This window comes from Periplaneta americana, chromosome 12, assembly GCF_040183065.1.
Source record: "Periplaneta americana isolate PAMFEO1 chromosome 12, P.americana_PAMFEO1_priV1, whole genome shotgun sequence".
Taxonomy (NCBI): Eukaryota; Metazoa; Arthropoda; class Insecta; order Blattodea; family Blattidae; genus Periplaneta; species Periplaneta americana.
In genome coordinates, this window is record NC_091128.1 from 78079322 (window position 1) to 78100420 (window position 21099).

The window sequence follows — 21099 nt, forward strand, 5'->3', positions numbered from 1 at the left end:
AATAAATTCTCAACACACAACTCAATTTCAGAACACACACTCTTTGACTCCACATTACACTACACAAACACACCCCCACAGGAAACAAAACAAGAGGCACCAAGACCAGGAACGACCAGTTGTGAAGAAGACCAATGACAGGTCGAAACATGTAAACCAGGTACGATAGAATTTAACACAAGAAAGTCATACAATACATATTCCGAAATAATTATATAATGCATTACAGATGTAATTTATTGGTTTACTATATGAATAGGTTTCGTGGGTTTTAGTATCTATAATTTAAAACTGTAGCATTTTGAATTGTAATTTAAGAATTTTTAAAAACATTTAAGATTTTAAAAACTGGCATACTGTAGGTCACTAACAGGAAATAGTAAATAAAAGACAATATTTATTTATATATTTATTTATTTATTTAATTATTTATGTTCATTTATTCATTTATCTATTTTATTTAATTATTTTTGTATTTTTATTTATTTATATTTATTCATTTATTTATTTACTTTTATTTATTTATTTACTTATACACTTATTTATGTCTTCATTCTTTTGTTCATTCATTCATTCATTCATTCATTCATTCATTCATTCATTCATTCATTCATCCATTCATCCATCCTGACGGAGTTCAGCCCAGTATGTCTTCTTTTCTACACCACCAGAAATACAAGTCAAACAGACAAAAAACTGAAGCGAAATTAACAATTTACTCTACAAAAATAACTAGTTATGAAATAATAAATTTAACAAATTTTTCTATGAAATACAAATATTTTACACTCATGATCAACGTTAGACCATACATTCACTTCATCATTTAAATTTAACGTAACACATTTTTCGATCCTGACTTCTTTCATCCGTCAGTGACAATCAAAATTACACGTAGGCCTACTGCTCTAAATCTTTCAGCACCAATACTATTTGTTGTGATCCATATACATTTCAAGGCTGCAGAGGCAAAAGAAGAGAACTTCAATTTCATTGTCTCTAAAATGTTAACACAGTGTTTTCATCATTCCTGAGGATTTCAGACTACTGGATATGGAAAGATTCAATCCCCTCTACAAATTCATTTGGTGTAACTCTACAAGAAAAAATAAGCAACTCATATCGCTTATCTAAGCCTGACTTTTGATCAACCGCACTATTTTGTCCTGCAATTGCCAGGTTGAAGTGCTTGCCCACTTCATGGAAGAGATGTTCGTGTTGTCTATAATTATGTGTGAATCACGTTTTGTTATATAGTGGTAGTTACGTTTGCATGCCAGAATTAAGTTGTAATACAATCTCAGTCTTAATGTTTTCATTAACACATTTTTCACCCATATCGTTTATTTGTGATGGAATCAATCCATTGACATCTCTTTCGATAACCTCACGTAACACTAAAAGGTCATCCTTCAATTTATTTGCATATGATAAAACGATCCGTCTAGCATTTTTTTTTTCACTTTATAATTCATATATGTTTATTTTAATTTTCTGTCAACAAAATTTATGTAAAACATTTAATATTGTAAAATTCATACAGAAGAGTATACTGAGTCCTTCTGGGCTAGCTCTATTGGGAGGCAGTTGACAAAATTAAAATAAAATTAATCAATTTATAAATCTTTAGGCAAATATTTCACACAAACTTGGTTGAATTTTTTTTGCAAAATAAACATATTCTTATTTCTAGTACTGTTTAACAATTGCTATTCAGGGAATTCTTTTCAACGTAGAAATTGAAAGCTATTTTTTTTTCAGTTGAAAACCACAAGTTTCTTAAAATTAACTTTTTTTTTTTACAATTTTCTATTTACTTTGCAAAAACAGAAATCATATCTCATTTAAGACACGTTTCGCAAATTTGTCACAAATGCAAAACTGTAAAATTACCAATCTAGAACTCGTGAAAAATAAAAACACTAAACGACATATTATTGGACACATTTCGTATTTACCAAACCATGAACTCTACTTATTAGTGCTGGAAATGTCGACCATTCCATTTCATTTAATGTTTTTAATTGTTGTTGTTTAGTCAACTGTCCGAACACAGGTCTGCACCTCACAAGTGATACCAAGAAGGCAGCACTTATGAGGCAACTAGGCCAGTAGATAATGGGATAAGATGACCAGTTCCTTTCCCCCTCCATTGTATATTACACTAGTCATTACTTCAGATGCATACAAACAATCCTTCAACAATCAACAATCCTTCCTACAAACAATACAAACAAATCTTCCTCTGACACATATCGTCAAAGTGAGATGTACTGCCTGATAATAGTTGTACATATAAGCCAGAAAGTGAATCAAAGGACAATGTTTTACGTTATTTTAGTTTATTTCAATTTATTAACTTATTATAATTTAATTTAAATTAATTTAGATTTTATTACTATGATGTACCGAAGTATATCTACATTACCATATGGTGAAGAATGGGTAAAATGGACAAAAATTCTGTCCGGGTCCGGGACTTGATACTTTATCCACTAAGCTACACCGGATCCTAGTTCCAATACCGCATCGAATCCTTCTGAGTTTAAGTTCTACCTCTCTCTTCTCCTTTGGTGCAGGAGAGAATGTTACTCAGCTCTACCCATTCTTCGCCATATGGTAATGCACAATTCCTGCATGGAAATATATATTTTTTTATTTTAGTAGGTTATTTTACGACGCTTTATCAACACCTTAGGTTATTTAGCGTATGTATGAGATGAAGGTGATAATACCGGTGAAACGAATCCGGGGTCCAGCACCAAAAGTTACCCAGCATTTGCTCATAATGGGTTGAGAGAAACCCCCGGAAAAAACCTCAATCAGGTAACTTGCCCCGACCGAGAATCGAACCCGGGCCACCTGGTTTCGCGGCCACACGCGCTAACCGTTACTCCACAGTTGTGGATGCACGGAAATATCATATGTACTTCGGTACATCATAGTAATATGATAAGCGTAAGTAATCACTTCGTGATTCAAGACGACGCTTGTTCCGTCGGACCCCAGCCACTTGGTCACTAGTAATGAGTGCACCTCTGTACATAGTGTTGGACATTGTGCTACTGTCACATATTCTGTGACACAGTAGGCCCTACATGAAGGTAGGCCATCAAAGGGGAACAGAGAGGTAGAACTTAAACTGAGAAGGATTCAATCCGGCATCAGAACTAGAATCCCGTATGACTTAGTGGAAAAAGAGTCAGCACGTAGGGCTGAAAACCAGGTTCGGGTCCCAGTGCTGGAGAGAATTTTTCTCCGTTTTACCCATTCTTCAACAATTAGATTATTTTAATTTAATTTATTTTAATTAATTTCAATTGAATATAATTTAACTTATTTTAATTTAAATTATTTTTATTAAATTCATTTTAATGTACGTTAATTTAGTTTATTTTAATTAATTTAATTCAATTCAATTTAATAACATTTATTAATGCACATCTGACAGCTTTTGGAAATATTTCGCTGCATTTCATCTATTGGATAGAATTGAACTCTAGGCACTTGTTCTGTTGTATTCAATTTATGAGCGTATATTATGTTGTAAGGCTTTAGTTTTAACAATGTCTTCATTTTCCAAACTGATGTCTTAGATAGACCTGTCTACTGAGCTAACTTTCCCAACGATTTCGTGTGAGGCTGTTTTAGCCTATACCCGATGTCATGGGTTTTCCTTCCTTCCTACTCCTACCTATTTATTTAAAAAAGAACCGGTTCTTTCACTTTTTTCACTATTATAGATTACTAAATCAGACGTTTGTTAAAAGCCAGGATATTAATCCAGAAATATATCACAGATATTTTTTGCACGACTTGTTCGTAATATACACAGAGGATAATATCATAAATGAAGATTCGCTGTTCTACTGTGTACTGCATTGCCATGAACTAAATGAATTACACTCAACGGAAGTCAGCTGTATACTAATGCTCTCAACTTAACGTTCCTTCAGCCTGTATATTATCTCTACATACTACGCTACACAAAACTTTACCGTACTCAATCCAGGAGAAATGTACACGTAATTTCCTCGGCAATCGTGTTCAATCTGTAACAGTAAAAGTACGACAGCATTTACGAGCGAAACTTGTTTCCTGGCAAGCGTTCTGAAGTAGGTTCCATTTTGTTCACATGCTATATCAAGTTGTTTCTATAATCAAACACTTCTTAATTTATTTTCAATATATTTAGTTCCTTCCTGTTTAATTTCTATTTCTTATGAAGCTAAGCAGAAATTAATTTAGAAAAATTAATGATTTGTTTTGGCATTGGAAACAAAATAACCAACAAGAAAATGAACCAGCGGTTGTTACAGTTTCTATAGCTATTGGTCAGTTTTAATCTCACATCCATAAAAGGGATTTGAAGTTTCGCAAGGAATATATGTAGTTTTATTCTGCATTATATATCACGAGCTCTTCACATGGTACAAAGTTGAGCAAATTTAAGAACTGACTTTAAAAGACAAGCTACCAGATGTTTTGACAACGACAATTAATTTTAATTCCTCACGTTATAAGCCCCAAGATAACGATGCAGTGGCATCTGAACCGTGTAATTTTACAATTATATGCTTAGTTAAGTAACTAACACGCTACTAGATGATCATCAGCCTGCATCCCGGTGACGCCATCGTCGAAACACATTATAGTGGCTATATTTCATGACAGGGGTACACGAGTGGCTTTAAACTGTTTGAGCATATGAATGAATGAATGAATGAGTATATAATATTATGAACCATTCCATGTAAAATCATCGTATTTTAAAGACCGTACCATTTTAAACTGTAAAATCATCGCACTTTAGGCACCGTACCATTTTCAACTGTAAAATCATCGCACTTTAAGCACCGTACCATTTTCAACTGTAAAATCATCGCACTTTAAGCACCGTACCATTTTCAACTGTAAAATCATCGCACTTTAAGCACCGTACCATTTTCAACTGTAAAATCATCGCACTTTAAGCACCGTACCATTTTCAACTGTAAAATCATCGCACTTTAAGCACCGTACCATTTTCAACTGTAAAATCATTGCACTTTAAGCACCGTACCATTTTCAACTGTAAAATCATAGCACTTTACTGTAAGTACCGTACCATTTTCAACTGTAAAATCATCGCACTTTAAGTACAGTACCATTTTCAACCGGACTCAACGTCCGTCCTTCAGTTCCAATGAAAGTTTGTGAACATGTTAATGTATGTAAGAACTGAATATGTATCAAATAATAGAGCTTTATATTATGTAAGTTATTATTTATGATACATGTTCGTAAAAATTCTCCTTTTGGTACGAATGTAAAGTTAGTGAAAGAATGCGAATCCGAATTCTACAAACACACTAGAGCCAGAAAGATAACTTTAATAATGTGTATCATACAATGTTTTATACGATAGCACAAATTTACATTAAACAAATATTTCGAGTTGTAGAGGTTATATGTTCACGATTACTCGGCCGTCTAAACTCAAAACCATTAAGAAATATGTATCCAGAATTACAGCCTGTTTTATTCATAATCACGATTTCATGGCCGTCTAAACCGGCCACATTTCCAAGAAAGCGGTTAGGAAAAATTGAATGCTACAATGTTGACTGTCGTTACCAATCGACAGTTACGTACTTAATCTAGCGGTCATTACTAATCGACAGTGACGTAGTTCTATCTAGCGGTCGTTACCAATCGACAGTGGCGATCTTGGTGGTTATTCTCTTTCACATGTTACCGTTTTTAACATTGGGATGGCCAATCTGTTATATATGTGATCAGGGATCAGACCCAAAAAAAAAAAAACCGAAAACCTAGAGATAACAAAAAGAAGAAGAAAGACACACTTCTCTAAAATATAAATCTGATAAATCCTGTAAATGTTCAAAATAATAAAATTCTGCGCTCTTTCAGGGATATACCGATGTTTTACTTTTGTTTCGGTTTACAAATTGAGAGTAGGCCTATAGGTCTATGACGAGAGAAGAACTTAATTAAGGTTATGAAATTTATTACTTTTTCTTCATATGAAGCGACATAACAACAAATGTTTCACTATGTTTCACTCAAAGTGTATTTTCGTGTCTATTATCACTTTGATATTGCAGAACTTGTGATTACAAATCAAACGAATGATAGGAATGATAGTAGAAGTCTGTAGCTGCTATCGACGCCGAGATATTACTGAGAGTCCGCACGGCACGCTAATTTTATACGTAATTTCGGTGCCCTTATGCTCATATCGAGGAAAAGTGACGTCATTGGGCTATTCGACTGTGGTTCGTTGTCTTGTTACAATAAGAATTTGGAATTGTGCCAGTACCTGCTTCACCGCGAATAGAAAGGATGTCCATATTCGGTGCAGGGAAAGACGTTCTACGTCAGAACAGAATGTGTTACAAATTTTAACATCAACAAAGGTGAGTCAAAACAACATCAGGGACTAATTTTATCCGACAATAACCACTCATCCTTGAAACTGACTTTCCATTGCTTACAAACGGAGAGAAAAAGCACATGTGGATTCATGAATAGTCTTCCATGGCAAACATCCACGACGTAGCAGAAGCCAAATTTCTGGTGTACTATTCGGAGTCAGATTTTATCGACTGAAAATAACAGTAAATGAAGATGAAAAACAGAGATATTTATTCCGGTGACGTAATAATTAAAGATAAAATATTCAGCAGATAGACCTAATATCAGGATGCTAATCAATACCTGATTGTAAATGTGTCGAAAATGAATGAATACCATGAGTGGTAGTAATTGTTTAGACTATTTCACCGATATAATATTATATAATAACATTATTAAGGTAGGCATATAAGTAAGATAGGTCTACTAGGTGGCGTTTGAGGGGATGAGCTTACCAGTTGTCCCCCTGCCCCTGTCGGCAATACATACATACATACATACATACATACATACATACATACATACATACATACATACATACATACATACATACATACATACATACAAAGTAAAAAATGTTTAAAACAATAAATATTATGTATTACTCGATCGAGGCCAGTGGAGTCCTGCAGCCCGGGGCGCCACTTGTACTGTTCCTGCGTTCGTATAGCGTCATCGCGATAGTTTACATTACGCCCGCGTCTCCACTCGCCTCGGTCGAGTTACACACTAAAACCAGGACCTTTCCTCATATCTATTTTGTTTTCAATGCAACTTGTTCATCGCCGAAGTCATATGTTTTTTAGTTTTTCGTGTCCCTACGACCGCCAGATGGAAGAAAAATTTATCCAAAATTTGCAATGTAATCTCGCAAACGCGCTGCTCTCGAGATAAGCAGTTGGAAAGTTTAATAAAAGGAGCACTCTATATAGTTCTGAGATGAAGCAGTATTATCGGAAGGAAGGTACCGGTAAGTAGCCATTGACTAGATTTGTGATGTCTTAGCAACGATATAGGCTCCTAGAAAAATTAACCGATATAGTATGTTTCGAAGGTTTTTATGAGTGTCCATAGAGCAATGCTGTAACATAGTATGTGATCAAGACTTTTAAGTTAATATGACTGAAGGTTAATCAGTTCACTTCTTAAGTAAAATCATTCTGCAAAGTACACTGATCTTTTCTTTACTGAAACTTGTGAAGTCGGAGTACGTGGAAAGTCAAAAAACCAATAATAATAATAATAATAATAATAATAATAATAATAATAATAATAATAATAATAATAATAATAATAATAATAAAATGAAACAACAAAAATAATAATAATAATAATAATAATAATAATAATAATAATAATAATATCCATCGCTGTGGAGTAACGGTTAGCATGCTTGACCGTGGAACGAGTGGGCCCGGGTTCAAATCCTGATTGGGACAAGTTATGTGGTCGAATTTTTTCGGGGTTTTCCCTCAACCTATTACGAGAAAGTGTTGAGTAGCTTACGGCGCTGGACCCTGAACTGATTTCGCCGGCACTATTATCGTTTCTTTCAGACGCTAGATAAACATATCAGAAGCGTCGTAAAATAACCAATTAAAAATGAAATAAATAATTAAAAGGAATAACAATGATTATGATGATGATGATGATGATAATAATAATAATAATAATAATAATAATAATAATAATAATAATAATAATTAGTAGTAGAGTTTGTAATTAGTAGTTTTGAATAAGACCATTTTGTCTCACTAATAATAATAATAATAATAATAATAATAATAATAATAATAATAATAATAAGTAATGAGACAAAATGGTCTTATTCAAAACTCTACTTTTTCACCACCCAAGTGTTTAATCATAGACTTAATTGAGCTTCTTTACAGTTTGAGTTTCTTGAACGACTTCTACTCCTCAAACTCCATCTCTGGATCTTTATATCAGAGAATTCTCCTTTTCATGTCAATCTCTCACTCTTTCGGATCTCTTTCCTTAAGCACATCTATCTAGGTATTCTGCTGGTTTTATGTGATAAGTTGGCTGTATGTATGCAGGTCCAATTCATCACTTCTCCTGCAATCCATTCATTATCAGCTTGACTGGCGCATCTGTCATAACGGAGATGCAAAACAGATAACGGCCGAGTAGCAAACGAATGAAGCTTAGTCTACGTGACGTGAAGGGCTTTCAAAACATCATAACATTTCAGATAATGATGAAATTTTGTTGCATCGTATGACGTATAAAAAGTCTCTAAATTCCTTTTTTAAACACAAGATTACTAAAAATTCATGACATTTTTATATCGCGAAAAAATGTGTTTTAATGTGTAGAAATTTGTATTCAATTGCTTAATTTCTGTTGTTTTGGCAATATTTATCTGAAAGATGTAACAAACAAATGCCCTTACCCGAAGAAGATTGGTCAGCGGTGAAACACTACAGTGCATTCGACAGGTCCCGCATTAAAATTTTGGTATCTTTAAAAATGATCCTGCTTTATTTATAGTGGTTTTATCGATCAAAAATAATAGGAGTCTTGTTATTTCAAAAGGCGAGTGTCGGATTGATTCCCATTTCCAACGAAAACAAAGATAAAGGTAATGATTCACAAGACCTCAATTCATACCTTTACATGATTGACATATTTGCAGACTACTGAAATATGGTCTCTAGCTGGAAAATACGAAAACGTAGGTTATGAAGTGTAACGCATAGTACGTTATCAGCTCATCACTATATTTTGATGTATAACGTCTATATTCAATAGAAAAAATGAAAGGATTTCCTGTAACGGATATTAAAATGATGTCGTGAAATTGGTTACGTCATATCCAGTGAACTCTACAATGTGAACGAATCCATCCCTACACACAAGGGAAGTCCGCATATACACATAACCCACTTAGAAGAGTTTACTACAATTCTTGGGGGAAGGAGTTGGAATATATATTAAAAAAAATATTCAGTTTCTTTGACTCGAACGCGAAAAAGACACATGCTCAAGGCATTGTAAATATAGAAAGTTTATACAGGGTGATTCAGGACCTCTGCAAAATAAAAAATTCTGGGGATCTATAGATCTCGCAATGAGGATCATTTTCCGTAAAGCAACCCATGTTCTTCTATGCCTCATTTTGGAGTTAAGCGACATCGAAACAAAACAGGTTTTTAGTGACATTAACAATTATGAAATTAAATTATTTTTCAAGTATGTTTGCTGACAAGTTACAGCTGTTCCAAGTATCTACCCTGAACCTGATTCCATTCCTTACACAGTCGTAGCAGTGGTTAACGGCCTGTGTCGAATTTGATCAAAAGCAGCTAATACTCGCATAGTTGATTCGTCTCAGGTTTCAATTCGAGTGGTGTATTACTTCACATGTCCCAAAAGAAAAAAAATATTAAGGGTGTGAAGTCGGGTGATCACGCTGGCCACGCAATAAATCCGGCTCTCCCTAGGCATTGCTCCCCGTAGATGTTGTTCAGATGTGGTCGTACAATCAGAATGAAGTGTGTTGGGACGTTATGTTGAATCACATGTCCTCTCACATCGTGAAGGGTACATACTCCACGAGCAGCGAAAGCGTGTTCCGAAGAGCGCTCCACTAAAACGGGGCAGCAAAATGACAGGACACTTGTAACCTGTCCGCAAGGGTACTTGAAATAAATGAATAATTCATTTCATAATTAACTGTAAATGTCACTAAATCCTGTCTTCTTTTCATTTGCGTAGCTCCTACATGAGGCATCGGAGAACATGGATTTTTATACGAAAAATAATCTGCATTGCGAGATTTATCGACCCCAAAGTTTGTTGCAGAGGTCCTGAATCAGTCTGTGTAAGGTTGGCATTAGCCTACTCAAATACAGACGGATAAATTACAATAAATTTCAAAATTTTTATGAGATATTCCCAAGTGCTTATATAAAGAATACAAATTTATTGTTGACTGTGGCTCAAGAACAGTAGGCCTACTGTACTTGTCCTCTTAATATTACATTCTATTTAATGCATTACCATTATTATTATTATTATTATTATTATTATTATTATTATTATTATTATTATTTGAACATTGACTGTTATTCCATTAGTTATTCCATTCACTTCATTAGCTCCACATATTATCTTACAGCGAATTGCATTCATTATAATTTCTAGTTCCTGTACAGTCGTTACACGCAATCGTATGGATATCTTCAATTCACTGTAACTTTTTTGTCTGGTTTTGCTACTCGTCGTAAGAAACGACGAAAGATTTTGTTATTCTCAACAACCATTTCCTCATTGTATCATCATTTACATGGTATTATGAACCACTGACACCGCAAATTGTTTAATCACTGATTCAGGTTCTTGAACCAGTTCATTCTTATTGGCAACATTTAATTGAACAATAGGCCCTACCTAAGCTGCAGAGTATTCTTCCCTGATGTGAGTAAAATACTTTAACTTTCACTGTATAGGAACTTTGAAGATTTCCGCCACCGTATTCGTTGCAGTCAATACTTCCTCTTTGGCATTGATAATCTAGTGCAGTGATGTCAAAGAAAGCGCATTTTTTGACCTTGACGTCGTGCGCGGGTATCAAGAGCTTGGTATGGAAGAAGGACTAAGCAGCCTGTTGGATTAAGAAAACAGTGGTGCACAAACTTCAAAGGGAACGTGAAATTTTATGTCGTTATTTTTATATGGCTTCTTTCTCTTTGATATTTTCTATATTGTCTGTAAAACAAAAGTAAGAGGCGCATCCAGAAAGTAAGTTTCCCGATTTTTTCCCCTTGAAAGTAAACGTAATTAGCCGTGTCAATTGCGCATGCGTAACAGATCTTAACGTATCAATCATATGCCAGCCGGACAGGTCCCGCCTGGAGCCAGTAGCATGGCAGCAGTGGTCCGAAATGGAAGCTCTTATTCCTTCTCCCGCCGCCTGCGAGGTTCGGTCGGTGATAAAGTTCTTTAATGCACAAAGCACTGCGCCAATTGAAATTCATCGGCAGCTCTGTCAGGTCTATGGGTCGAACATCATGAGTAAGCAGATGGTGCGCCGCTGGTGTAGGCAGTTTTCCGAAGGTCGTCAAAGTGTCCATGATGAAGAGCGCAGTGGGCGACCGTCCCTCATCAATGATGATCGTGTTGAGCTGGTGCGGCAGTGCATCATGGAGAACCGTCGCTTCATGATTACGGAGCTGAGCAGCCATTTTCCGCAGATATCGCGATCCTTGTTGCATGAGATTGTCACTAAGCACCTGCTGTTCAAAAAAGTGTGTGCCAGGTGGGTGCAGAAAAACCTGACACCCGAACACAAAATGTAACGTTTAGGAGCAGCACTGACATTTCTGCAACGGTATCACGATGACGGCGACGAGTTCCTCGACAGGATCGTCACGGGCGATGAGACTTGGATTTCGCACTGTCTTCACCCCGGAAACCAAGCAGCAGTCAATGCATTGGCGGCATAGTGGATCTCCGGTCAGGACGAAATTCAAACAGACGCTGACGGTACGGAAAGTGACGTGCACGGTGTTCTGGGACAGGAAGGGCATTCTGCTCATTGACTTCCTTCCAAGAGATGACACAGTGAATGCTGACCGTTACTGTGAAACACTGCGAAAATTGCGATGTGCCATTCAAAACAAGAGGCGTGGAATGCTTACTGCAGGTGTTGTGCTCCTCCTTGACAATGCTCGTCCACATACGGCTCGGCGCACAGCAAGTGTTTTGACGGAATTTGGCTGGGAGTTGTTTGATTATCCACCCTACAGTCCTGATCTTGCTCCCAGCGATTTTCAGGTTTTCTTGCACCTGAAGAAATTCCTGTCCTCCGGTGAGCGTTTTGGCAACGACGAAGAGCTGAAGACGTCTGTCACACGCTGGTTCCATTCACAGGCGGCAGAGTTCTACGACAGAGGGATACAAAAGTTGATCCCACGATACGACAAATGTCTCAATGATGGTGGCTATGTTGAAAAATAGCTGAAACATTGCTGTACCTGTTGCCAATAAATGTTTTCCTGAAAGTGTGTGTTATTTTTTTAAATAGGGAAACTTACTTTCTGGATGCACCTCGTACTAACACCAATTTCTTAATATTGCAGTTGTGTTTTAAACGTTAATAACATAATAAAGAGTTAAGAAGGAATATTCACATTCATTCCATAGCAGTACAACTATACTCTACTAAGAGGATGAAACACATCATTCATAAAGAAAGTGATATCCCCCCCAAAAAAGAGAGAGAGAGATATTGAGTCTGACATGATAAGTTGGAATTGATATTGATGGTATCTTTAGCCTTATAAAAGTAATCAATGAACAAATCAAAACAATATTATAGTACAAAGCAAAGTTACCTAGGTACTCTATATATTTTAAGTGTAACTAATATTCCATAACAAAACTCTTATCGCATTATGCTTTTAAGGTGATATTGGCGGGCAACTTCCTATCATCAGAATATTAAATTATTTTCTCGAAACCTGCTGAAGCTATAGAGCTGACATTTTTAGAACACATAGGCACATATATTTTGCTTAAGATGTAACAGTATTTGTTTTGTTAATTCATTTCCTTACAAACATTTTCCATGCGAATATTTACAAAATTTGTGATACACTATCTTCAGTAATACGTATTTACGATATATTAGATCAGTAGTGTCAGAGTTGTAAGCTCCGAAACCGGTTGTGGTGCTAGAGACGTCTAGTCGGAGCGTGAACTTGCTTATGTCTGTGGAAGCACCGGAGCACCCAACGAGTTATAGTGGAGCGCTCCGCTCCGTTTAGGCTGTGTCTGACAACGCTGTATTAGATTTACGAAAACATTGTACCTGTAAGTCTACTAAGTAAATGGGCCTATATCTGAAAATTTTTCTTTTCTATAAAAAAAAGTTGAGAAATATTAATTTTGAATGAAAACAAAGAAACTTGTAAAAAATGTGTATTAAAATTAAAACTTACATTCCTATACGTCTCAGACAAATCTAATAATTAACATGGATATAGTTTTAATAAGTTCTCTTCCCTTTATCTATTGAATCGGTGCTGGCCATCCCTGTAAATAGCTCGACCAAGCGGCATATACCACCTCTTTCGTCTGTCTCTTCCCTTTCCGCTGTAAAGCGCTCAGGCTCTCCTGAGCCCTAAAGCGTGCGCTTGCGCCTATGGGCATCAATTGACATGACTGATATAGTGGTTTGCTCTGCATCCGAGGTTGGAATTCGATTGAAGGCGACTAAAATCCTTGACATGGTCACCGCGAGAACGTAAGCAAAGCTGAAATGCTTGAAACGCAAAATTACGACACGTTAGAGAATTCAGGTGTGAGTGTGAAGGTCTCAGAAATAATAACTAACGGTAATTTTCATATCAATCTCTGCTACTATGCCATAACACGTTTTTGGAAAGGTGTGACACTGCAGCGTTCTCTGACATTCAAATTAGAAAATAGAAACCACATCATTAGCATTGTTTTGAGAATTTTAAGAGACTTTAAATCAAGGACTTACATCTTGCAGGACAGCAAATATTCGTCGTGCCTCTGCGGTAGGGGAGGTAGAGAGGAGCGGCCAGTCACAGGTAGGCCTACAATCAGATGAAAGAAGCGAGATTGAAATGTACAGTATTAATACATTGAAGTAAATATTGTTTTTGCACGATAGTGTTTTTTCTCGTCGTTACAGCAAGCGGCCACCACGACCGAAAGTTGATTTTAATGAATTCAGAGTTGCCAACCTTTTATAACTATGCTGAAATATTACAAATAACTGCTCTAGAGTTGTAATGAAAACCGCTGTCTTCTATCCTATAATGTATGCAAAATACAGTGTTAATTAATATACATTATACGAAACAAATCACTACATTTGGAATGTACTGTACTTTATTTAAACAATTCAAAATTCTTTTAACAAAAATTAATAAAAATTATTCCAATTGAGCACAAAATATTACAAGTACCTGAATCATTTTTACTCTTTCACATCGAAGTTGATGGTGAAGTTTGTACGTTGACTAGACTGCTAACCTTCAGTCAGCTGTTCAAAATATAATGTACGTACTGTACATTAAGGTTTCTAAAAATATTATTTTCAAAATGTTTTATCTGCAAAAAATACTGTACAATACACGTTTATGAGGTGCATTACAAAATCTTGGAAATTTAAAAACTCGCTCTGCTCGTTTTTCAAACTTTTCCTCGATTTTGTAAAAAGCACTTCCCAACTTTGTATCGTAATATTTATTACGTGACATAAATTTTTTCATATATAATTTTTTTTACATTCAACATCAAACACCCGAAAACAACGTTACAAGCACTGAAACATGTTTATAGAAACCACGAGTAAAACGAGTAACTTACAATAAAATAATGCTTACTTAATACTGATTCCTTTACAGTTCATTACAGTGTGTTACAATATATTGTTGTAGTGTACTACCACATATACCAGGGATCGGCATAAATGTCATCGTGATCACTAGCAATAGTGATGTCGCAGTGGCAGCGCAGCAAACTCACTGTCCTCACCCCCTCCCATACATCCAACTCCCCTACAGTACACAGGCGTCTATCAGTGGCGGGTTACCTGATTACATTTCGATTGCTTCTTTCTCAAAACCTTCAATGTCTGTTCGGAAACGTGTGTTTAAGGAAGAATGGAAGGAACAAAATTTGTTGTGCACATGGTGACAATGTAGACGCCTCTTGTGTTCTAAAATTCTTCAAGTTAGTTTTAAGAGACATTCGAAGCTTCCACACTATATGAAAAATTTAACTGCGCAGTGTAGTACGATCTGCTTTCGTGGGTCTATTTTTAAATGAGATCAGTGAAGCTGAAGTCTGAATTCTCAATAAAGGTCCCACATTCCCTGTCTTGTTATAATTCTTGCGTGGCTTGTTACAGGTGGAGCAGTTCACCGTGCTGTGGATCCTCTTCGCCCTCATCGTCCTGGGCAACTCCGCCGTCCTGGTGGCGCTCTTCCTCAACAAGAGCAGGAAGTCTAGGATGAATTTCTTCATCATGCAGCTTGCAGTTGCAGGTCAGTACAACTTCTTATAGCTAGTAGTAACTCAATTATCGAGACAGTAGCCTAATGTGGGGTGGTGCTTAATATGGCCTGCCTTAGAATCTCAGCTGTTCGGCGCTAATATCGTCTGGAAAGTCAACAAATCACGAAAGCACAGACAACAACAGTTTCTGTGAAAGGTCACCATATTCCTGTGTAAGAAGCCGCCTCAGTGAGCCGAAGAGAGAAATTGGCATCTCGAAAATTTCTGTTGCTAATGACTTCTGTGTATGTAAATATAAGAAAGAAACTTTTGTTTGTAACAAAATTGCTCAAATGGTAGTATGAATATCTCGCTACTCTATTCTTGGCATAACTCCATCTTGAAGACTAGCTGGAAGCTCAAGTAATTCAACATGACCAATTCCGTATTATGGGGCAATGTGGAGGGCTTAATATGGGGCACCGCACATAAGGAATATAGGCCTACATTACTAGTTTAGATATAGACATATTAATTGCAAATGGAGCTTCCTTATTTGCATGTTTTTAATATGAATCTTCATCTTCACCCGAAAATAATAATAAAAAAAAAATAAAAACAAAAACAGAAACAAAGCGTGAGCAGCTAAAATGATGGGAATAAACCATTGTAATCGGTCAGGATTTGAATCTATGACTTTTACTCTGGTCACTAACCGATCACATTCATTAAAGATATTGTTTAGTGTATTAATTGAAATTGTTGTAGTTCCAATGTATATTTACCTTAGAAATCCTATCCCATGTTATTAGCCTTTAACATCCCATATTAGGCACTGTCCCAAATTAGGAAACCAATTTTGATACTTCTTTTAATCGAGTTTGTAGCTTAAAGAAGTAAATTTATATAGATCAATGACATCCTATAACGTAAGGAAAGAGTCAGAGAATCAATTAACATTATCTGTGTATACAAATATTTGATATTCTCGACGGTATTAAAGAAACAAAAAGGTAACCCATACTAGGCTACTTTCCCCTTTAACTGCTAATAATTGTTTTTCGTTAATTTGATTGAGCTTAACTAATACATTTCGCCGTAACGCCGCGAGTTCCATTCCCGATGGGATCGTGGGCTTCTCCATTGATATAATCCTTTCGCCACACAATGATCCTAGGTTTGTTGAACGTTTGGTTTAAGCAACAGAACGAGGTACTACTCTCTTTAGTACTTCGTCACATTTACGTAATCGGTACTGATTCGCGGCGTCGCGCCGAGTTTACTAACAACGGCCCTCACGCATCTGGCCCAACCAGTTTACATACTGTTAAGAAGCGACATCTATCAAACTGTAAGGTGTAAACAAATCATTAAGGTAGCGCTTACTGTATAGTTTCTGTGCGGTAGGCGTTTTAAGTTTTGCACTTTTTTGGACAACCTGAATTCTGTACGTATCTCCTCACCCACACTCTACACCTAGATCTACACCAAAAACTTATTAGCCCATGCGAAATTCGACTAGATAATTCAATAACGAATAACTGAATTCATTATGTAATATATATTTTCCTCCAGCATTCTGTCGTTTACTTCGAATGCAGAGGATGTAAATAAAGTTCTTGGTCTCCTCGAATATGAAATTCATAGGCAAACGTTTTATAATTATGATAAGTTTACAAGTCTACAATTTATTTTAGTTTTTAACACTTTCATTCTGAACTAGGTACATTTTCATTGAGAATTAATAGCACAATTTTGGTAGGCTAGGGATAAGATGACAACATACCACATAGTTAAGTTGCACATGAGCACAAATTTTAAGCTTCAGAGAATTCTATAAAAAGTAACATGAGATTCATAGGATTCCTGTAATTACGTGAAATGTTTATGCTCTCGGTTGTGTGTTATTGGGATATTTATTCTGATGAATTGCTTCTTATTTATAAGAGTTGTGAATATAAATTTTAATCCAATTTACGGTTGTACTAATGACTTTTTCTTTTCTTTCTTCATTGAATATTATACCACATATATGTACAAGTATTTAAATGAAATTACTGTGTTTCGTCTGAATTGGTTTCCCAGAGAGCCGTCAGTGTGGGTCTATGATAATGATGATGACGACGACGATGATGATAATAATAATAATAATAATAATAATAATAATAATAATAATAATAATAATAATAATAATAGTTCACCGTTGTGGAGTAACGATTAGCGCGTCCGACCGTGAAACTGTCGGGCCTGGGTTGAAATCCTGGTTGGGAAAATTTACCCGGTTGAGGTTTTTTCATGGGTTTTCCCTCCACCCATTAAGAGCAAATGCTAGTAGTATAATGTAAACGCGGGGATGGCTCCAGATGATATATACTACTCCTTCACTCATCCACAAAATCGAACAAAAACGTATAAAGTGACTAGTACAAAAAGGCCAATTGAACAACAAAAGTATCTTAATGTCGCATAAAAATTACAAAATGTGCATACTTTGTGTACAGTCAAAGTACCTTGATAACTAATAGTGGTTGTGATATCATACTCATAATACTACTTTAAATGTACTTGGTTTTACTTTTTATTTAATAAAATATTATGGGAAACATGCATCAGTAAACTAGAAATCTGGGGTCATTGCATGCAAATAAAAATCTGGGGTCATTCTCAAAATAACAATCTGGAGTACTTCATTAGAAACACAAATTTGCAGTCCTCCATTACAAAAAATCTGGGATCATTCATAAAAATAAAAAATCTGAAGTCATTCGACAAAGGCAAAGAAAAATTTGATATCATTCACAAAATTAAAAATCTGGGATCATTCGTTAAAAATAAAAATCCGGGGTCATTAGTAAAAATAAAAAATCTTTTGAAACATGTTTGTCATAAGCTTCTTTCTTCGCAAACCTATTGTGACATTTTGGACATATATGAAGATGTTGATTTCTATGATGGATTTTACCACTCATGAAATAACTTTATTTTTTTTATTCCAACACAATGATATATATCTTCTTTATCTAGTGAAAGTTTGTATGCCAGTATGTTAATAAGATTTTTATTGTTTATTAGATCAGTATTATCACTACTAGGCATGAGATATGGTTGTTTCCATTTTCTTCAACTATACCATAAATACATTAATGGTTATTACTAACAAATTCTCATATTTTTCTATATTTAGGTTTGTGATTTGAACTGGATGTCATACCTAAGTCATTACACTTATTAATGTTATAGTGGGAAGGTCTATCAGGGTTTTTTGTGTTCAGAGGTGAATTCAAGATACTTTCCAAGGCATATTCAAAATGCTGATCTTCGTTATTTATGCATCTCAATATATTTGTTTTTAAGTTTTTACGTTGATGCAGCACTGTTTATTTTTTATCCATTTTGGTAGTTCTATCCAAGTGGATCCTCTTATTGGGTGTTACACATCTCTACTAATAGTGGTGGTGGTGGTGGTGGTGGTGGTGGTGATGGTGGTGGTAGTAGCAAGTAGTAGTAGCAGCAGCAGCAGCAGCAGCAGTAGTAGTAGTAGTAGTAGTAGTAGTAGTAGTAGTAGTAGTAGTAGTAGTAGTATTAGTATTAGTAGTTTAACCTGGTAGAGATAAGGCCACCAGGCCTTCTCTTCCTCTCTGTCAGTATAATATACTTTGTATGTAGTATTTTGTGAAATCTGTACTTGTTTTTTTGTGTATCCGTTCCAGAAATGTTTATTAGTTTGGTTTGTTACTGAATTACATATATCACCTAAGGCATCGCTGGCTGACCACTGTATATTTAGTGTGTTGCACCTGAGTGTTTGTGTACTAGTTCCTATGACCTCCCCGATTGTTGAAATATGATAAATAAAATATGTTGTCAGATAAATTAATAGATCTGGGTGTTTGTTTGACTATTTTTGAATATAATTGATAATAAGATTTTTAATCTCTGAAAAATGTATACTAATATTTTCATTGTTGTCATATACGTACAAATGGTAAATCATTAGACCAAATCATACCATTATGGGCTCTTTTTGATATTGCTAGGTATTCCTTAATAAGTTGTCGCTTTTTGTTAACTAACACATCATCGTCACCACTACTTATTTTAGAAAATGGTTTATTAAAATGTGGCAGTGCAGTGGCTTAAATACATCATCATCATTACTTATCTTAGTTAATGGTGGATTGCAGTGTGGAACTGTTTTAAATACATTATCGTCATTATCTAAGTTAGAAAATGGTAGGGTAAAATGTGGTTCCTGATCATGCAAGTTATTTGTATATAAAATATAAGGTCACCCATTATCTTTGATATCATATAGTTTGGCTACATTTTTATCTTAATGTTAAGATGCTCTTATTTCATTCTCAGTTTGTTGGGACATTTTTTTTTCTTATTTAATATGGAGAAAATTATTTAGAAAAAATTAGCAAACAACAATTTGTGTTGTCGGTACAGCATTATTAAATTTTATTATTTCTTGATGAAATCCTCGTTGTGTTTGTTTAAATTTCCTGGTGATGTATATGTGATGTATACTGAAAACATATTGGACATTAATAATAATAATAATAATAATAATAATAATAATAATAATAATAATAATAATAATAATAATGATTTATTTTAGCTGGCAGAGTTAAGGCCGTAAGGCCTTCTCTTCCACTCAACCAGCAAAAAGTGTATATATATATATATATATATATATATATATATATATATATATATATATATATATATATATATATGCATGAACTTACAAAGAATCCAACAATTTGATTTAGATGAGAGTTACATGTATACAAAAGTTATTTACAAATTAAACAACAAAATACTATGAACTATTAATTAAACACTGAAATAAACTGTGTAGCAGAATTAAACTAAAATACATAGAATGTCAATATATTTCAAATAATATTAGATAATAGAAAGAGATTATTACTAGACAATTAAAATACAGCACAATCAGGATGATGTCTAAAGAAAAAAGTAACAATGTAGTCAGTGATAGTTTAAATCAGTATGATTGGAGTGAAATGCTAATAAGGTTATCTTTTAAGCTGTTCTTAAAGGTGTTTATTGTCTTGCAGCCCCTAATACTTTGTGACAAGGAATTCCATTGAGGCGAGGTGGATATTGTAAAAGATGATGAATAACAAGATGTTCTATGAAGAGGTATACTTAGCGTGCCACAGATAAGTGATCTGGTATTTACGTCGTGGTTAGAGTATAGATAAGAGAAACGAGACGAAAGGTAATTTGGTGTTGAAGTGTGCAGAATTCGAAAGAGTAAAGATAAAGAGTGTAAAGTTCTACGTTCTTTAAGTCGGAGCCACGAGAGACTTGCGAAGGACGGTGATATGTGATCATACCGTCGGATGTTGCACACGTATCTGACGCACATATTCTGAGCTCGCTGTAACTTGACTGACAATTCAGAACTTAGGTCACTTAACAAAACGTCACAATAATCGAAGTGCGGCATTGTACTCTACGTAGTTGTTTTTGTTTTGTTTGTTTGTTTGTTTTTGTGGATCACCTGGATGAGTGAAGGGGTGGGTAGTATATATAATCTGAGGCCATCCTTGCGTTTATATGTACTAATGCTGAGTAAATTTCAGCATTGGAACTTAGACTCATCTCCCTAGCACAGGCATGCCAATTGATGCCCACAGGAGCAAGCGC

The 21099-nt window shown here is 35.2% G+C and overlaps 1 protein-coding gene across 3 annotated transcripts in view; it reads left to right on the forward strand.

Annotated features, from left to right (window-relative positions):
* The window catches only part of LOC138710585 (cardioacceleratory peptide receptor-like), a 684299-nt gene that overhangs the window by 550026 nt on the left and 113174 nt on the right, over positions 1-21099 (forward strand). For all 3 annotated transcript variants that reach the window (XM_069841577.1, XM_069841579.1, XM_069841578.1), the window contains exon 3: positions 15332-15467. In XM_069841577.1, coding sequence (XP_069697678.1) covers positions 15332-15467 — 136 coding nt within the window. The remainder of the gene's footprint in view (positions 1-15331; positions 15468-21099) is intronic.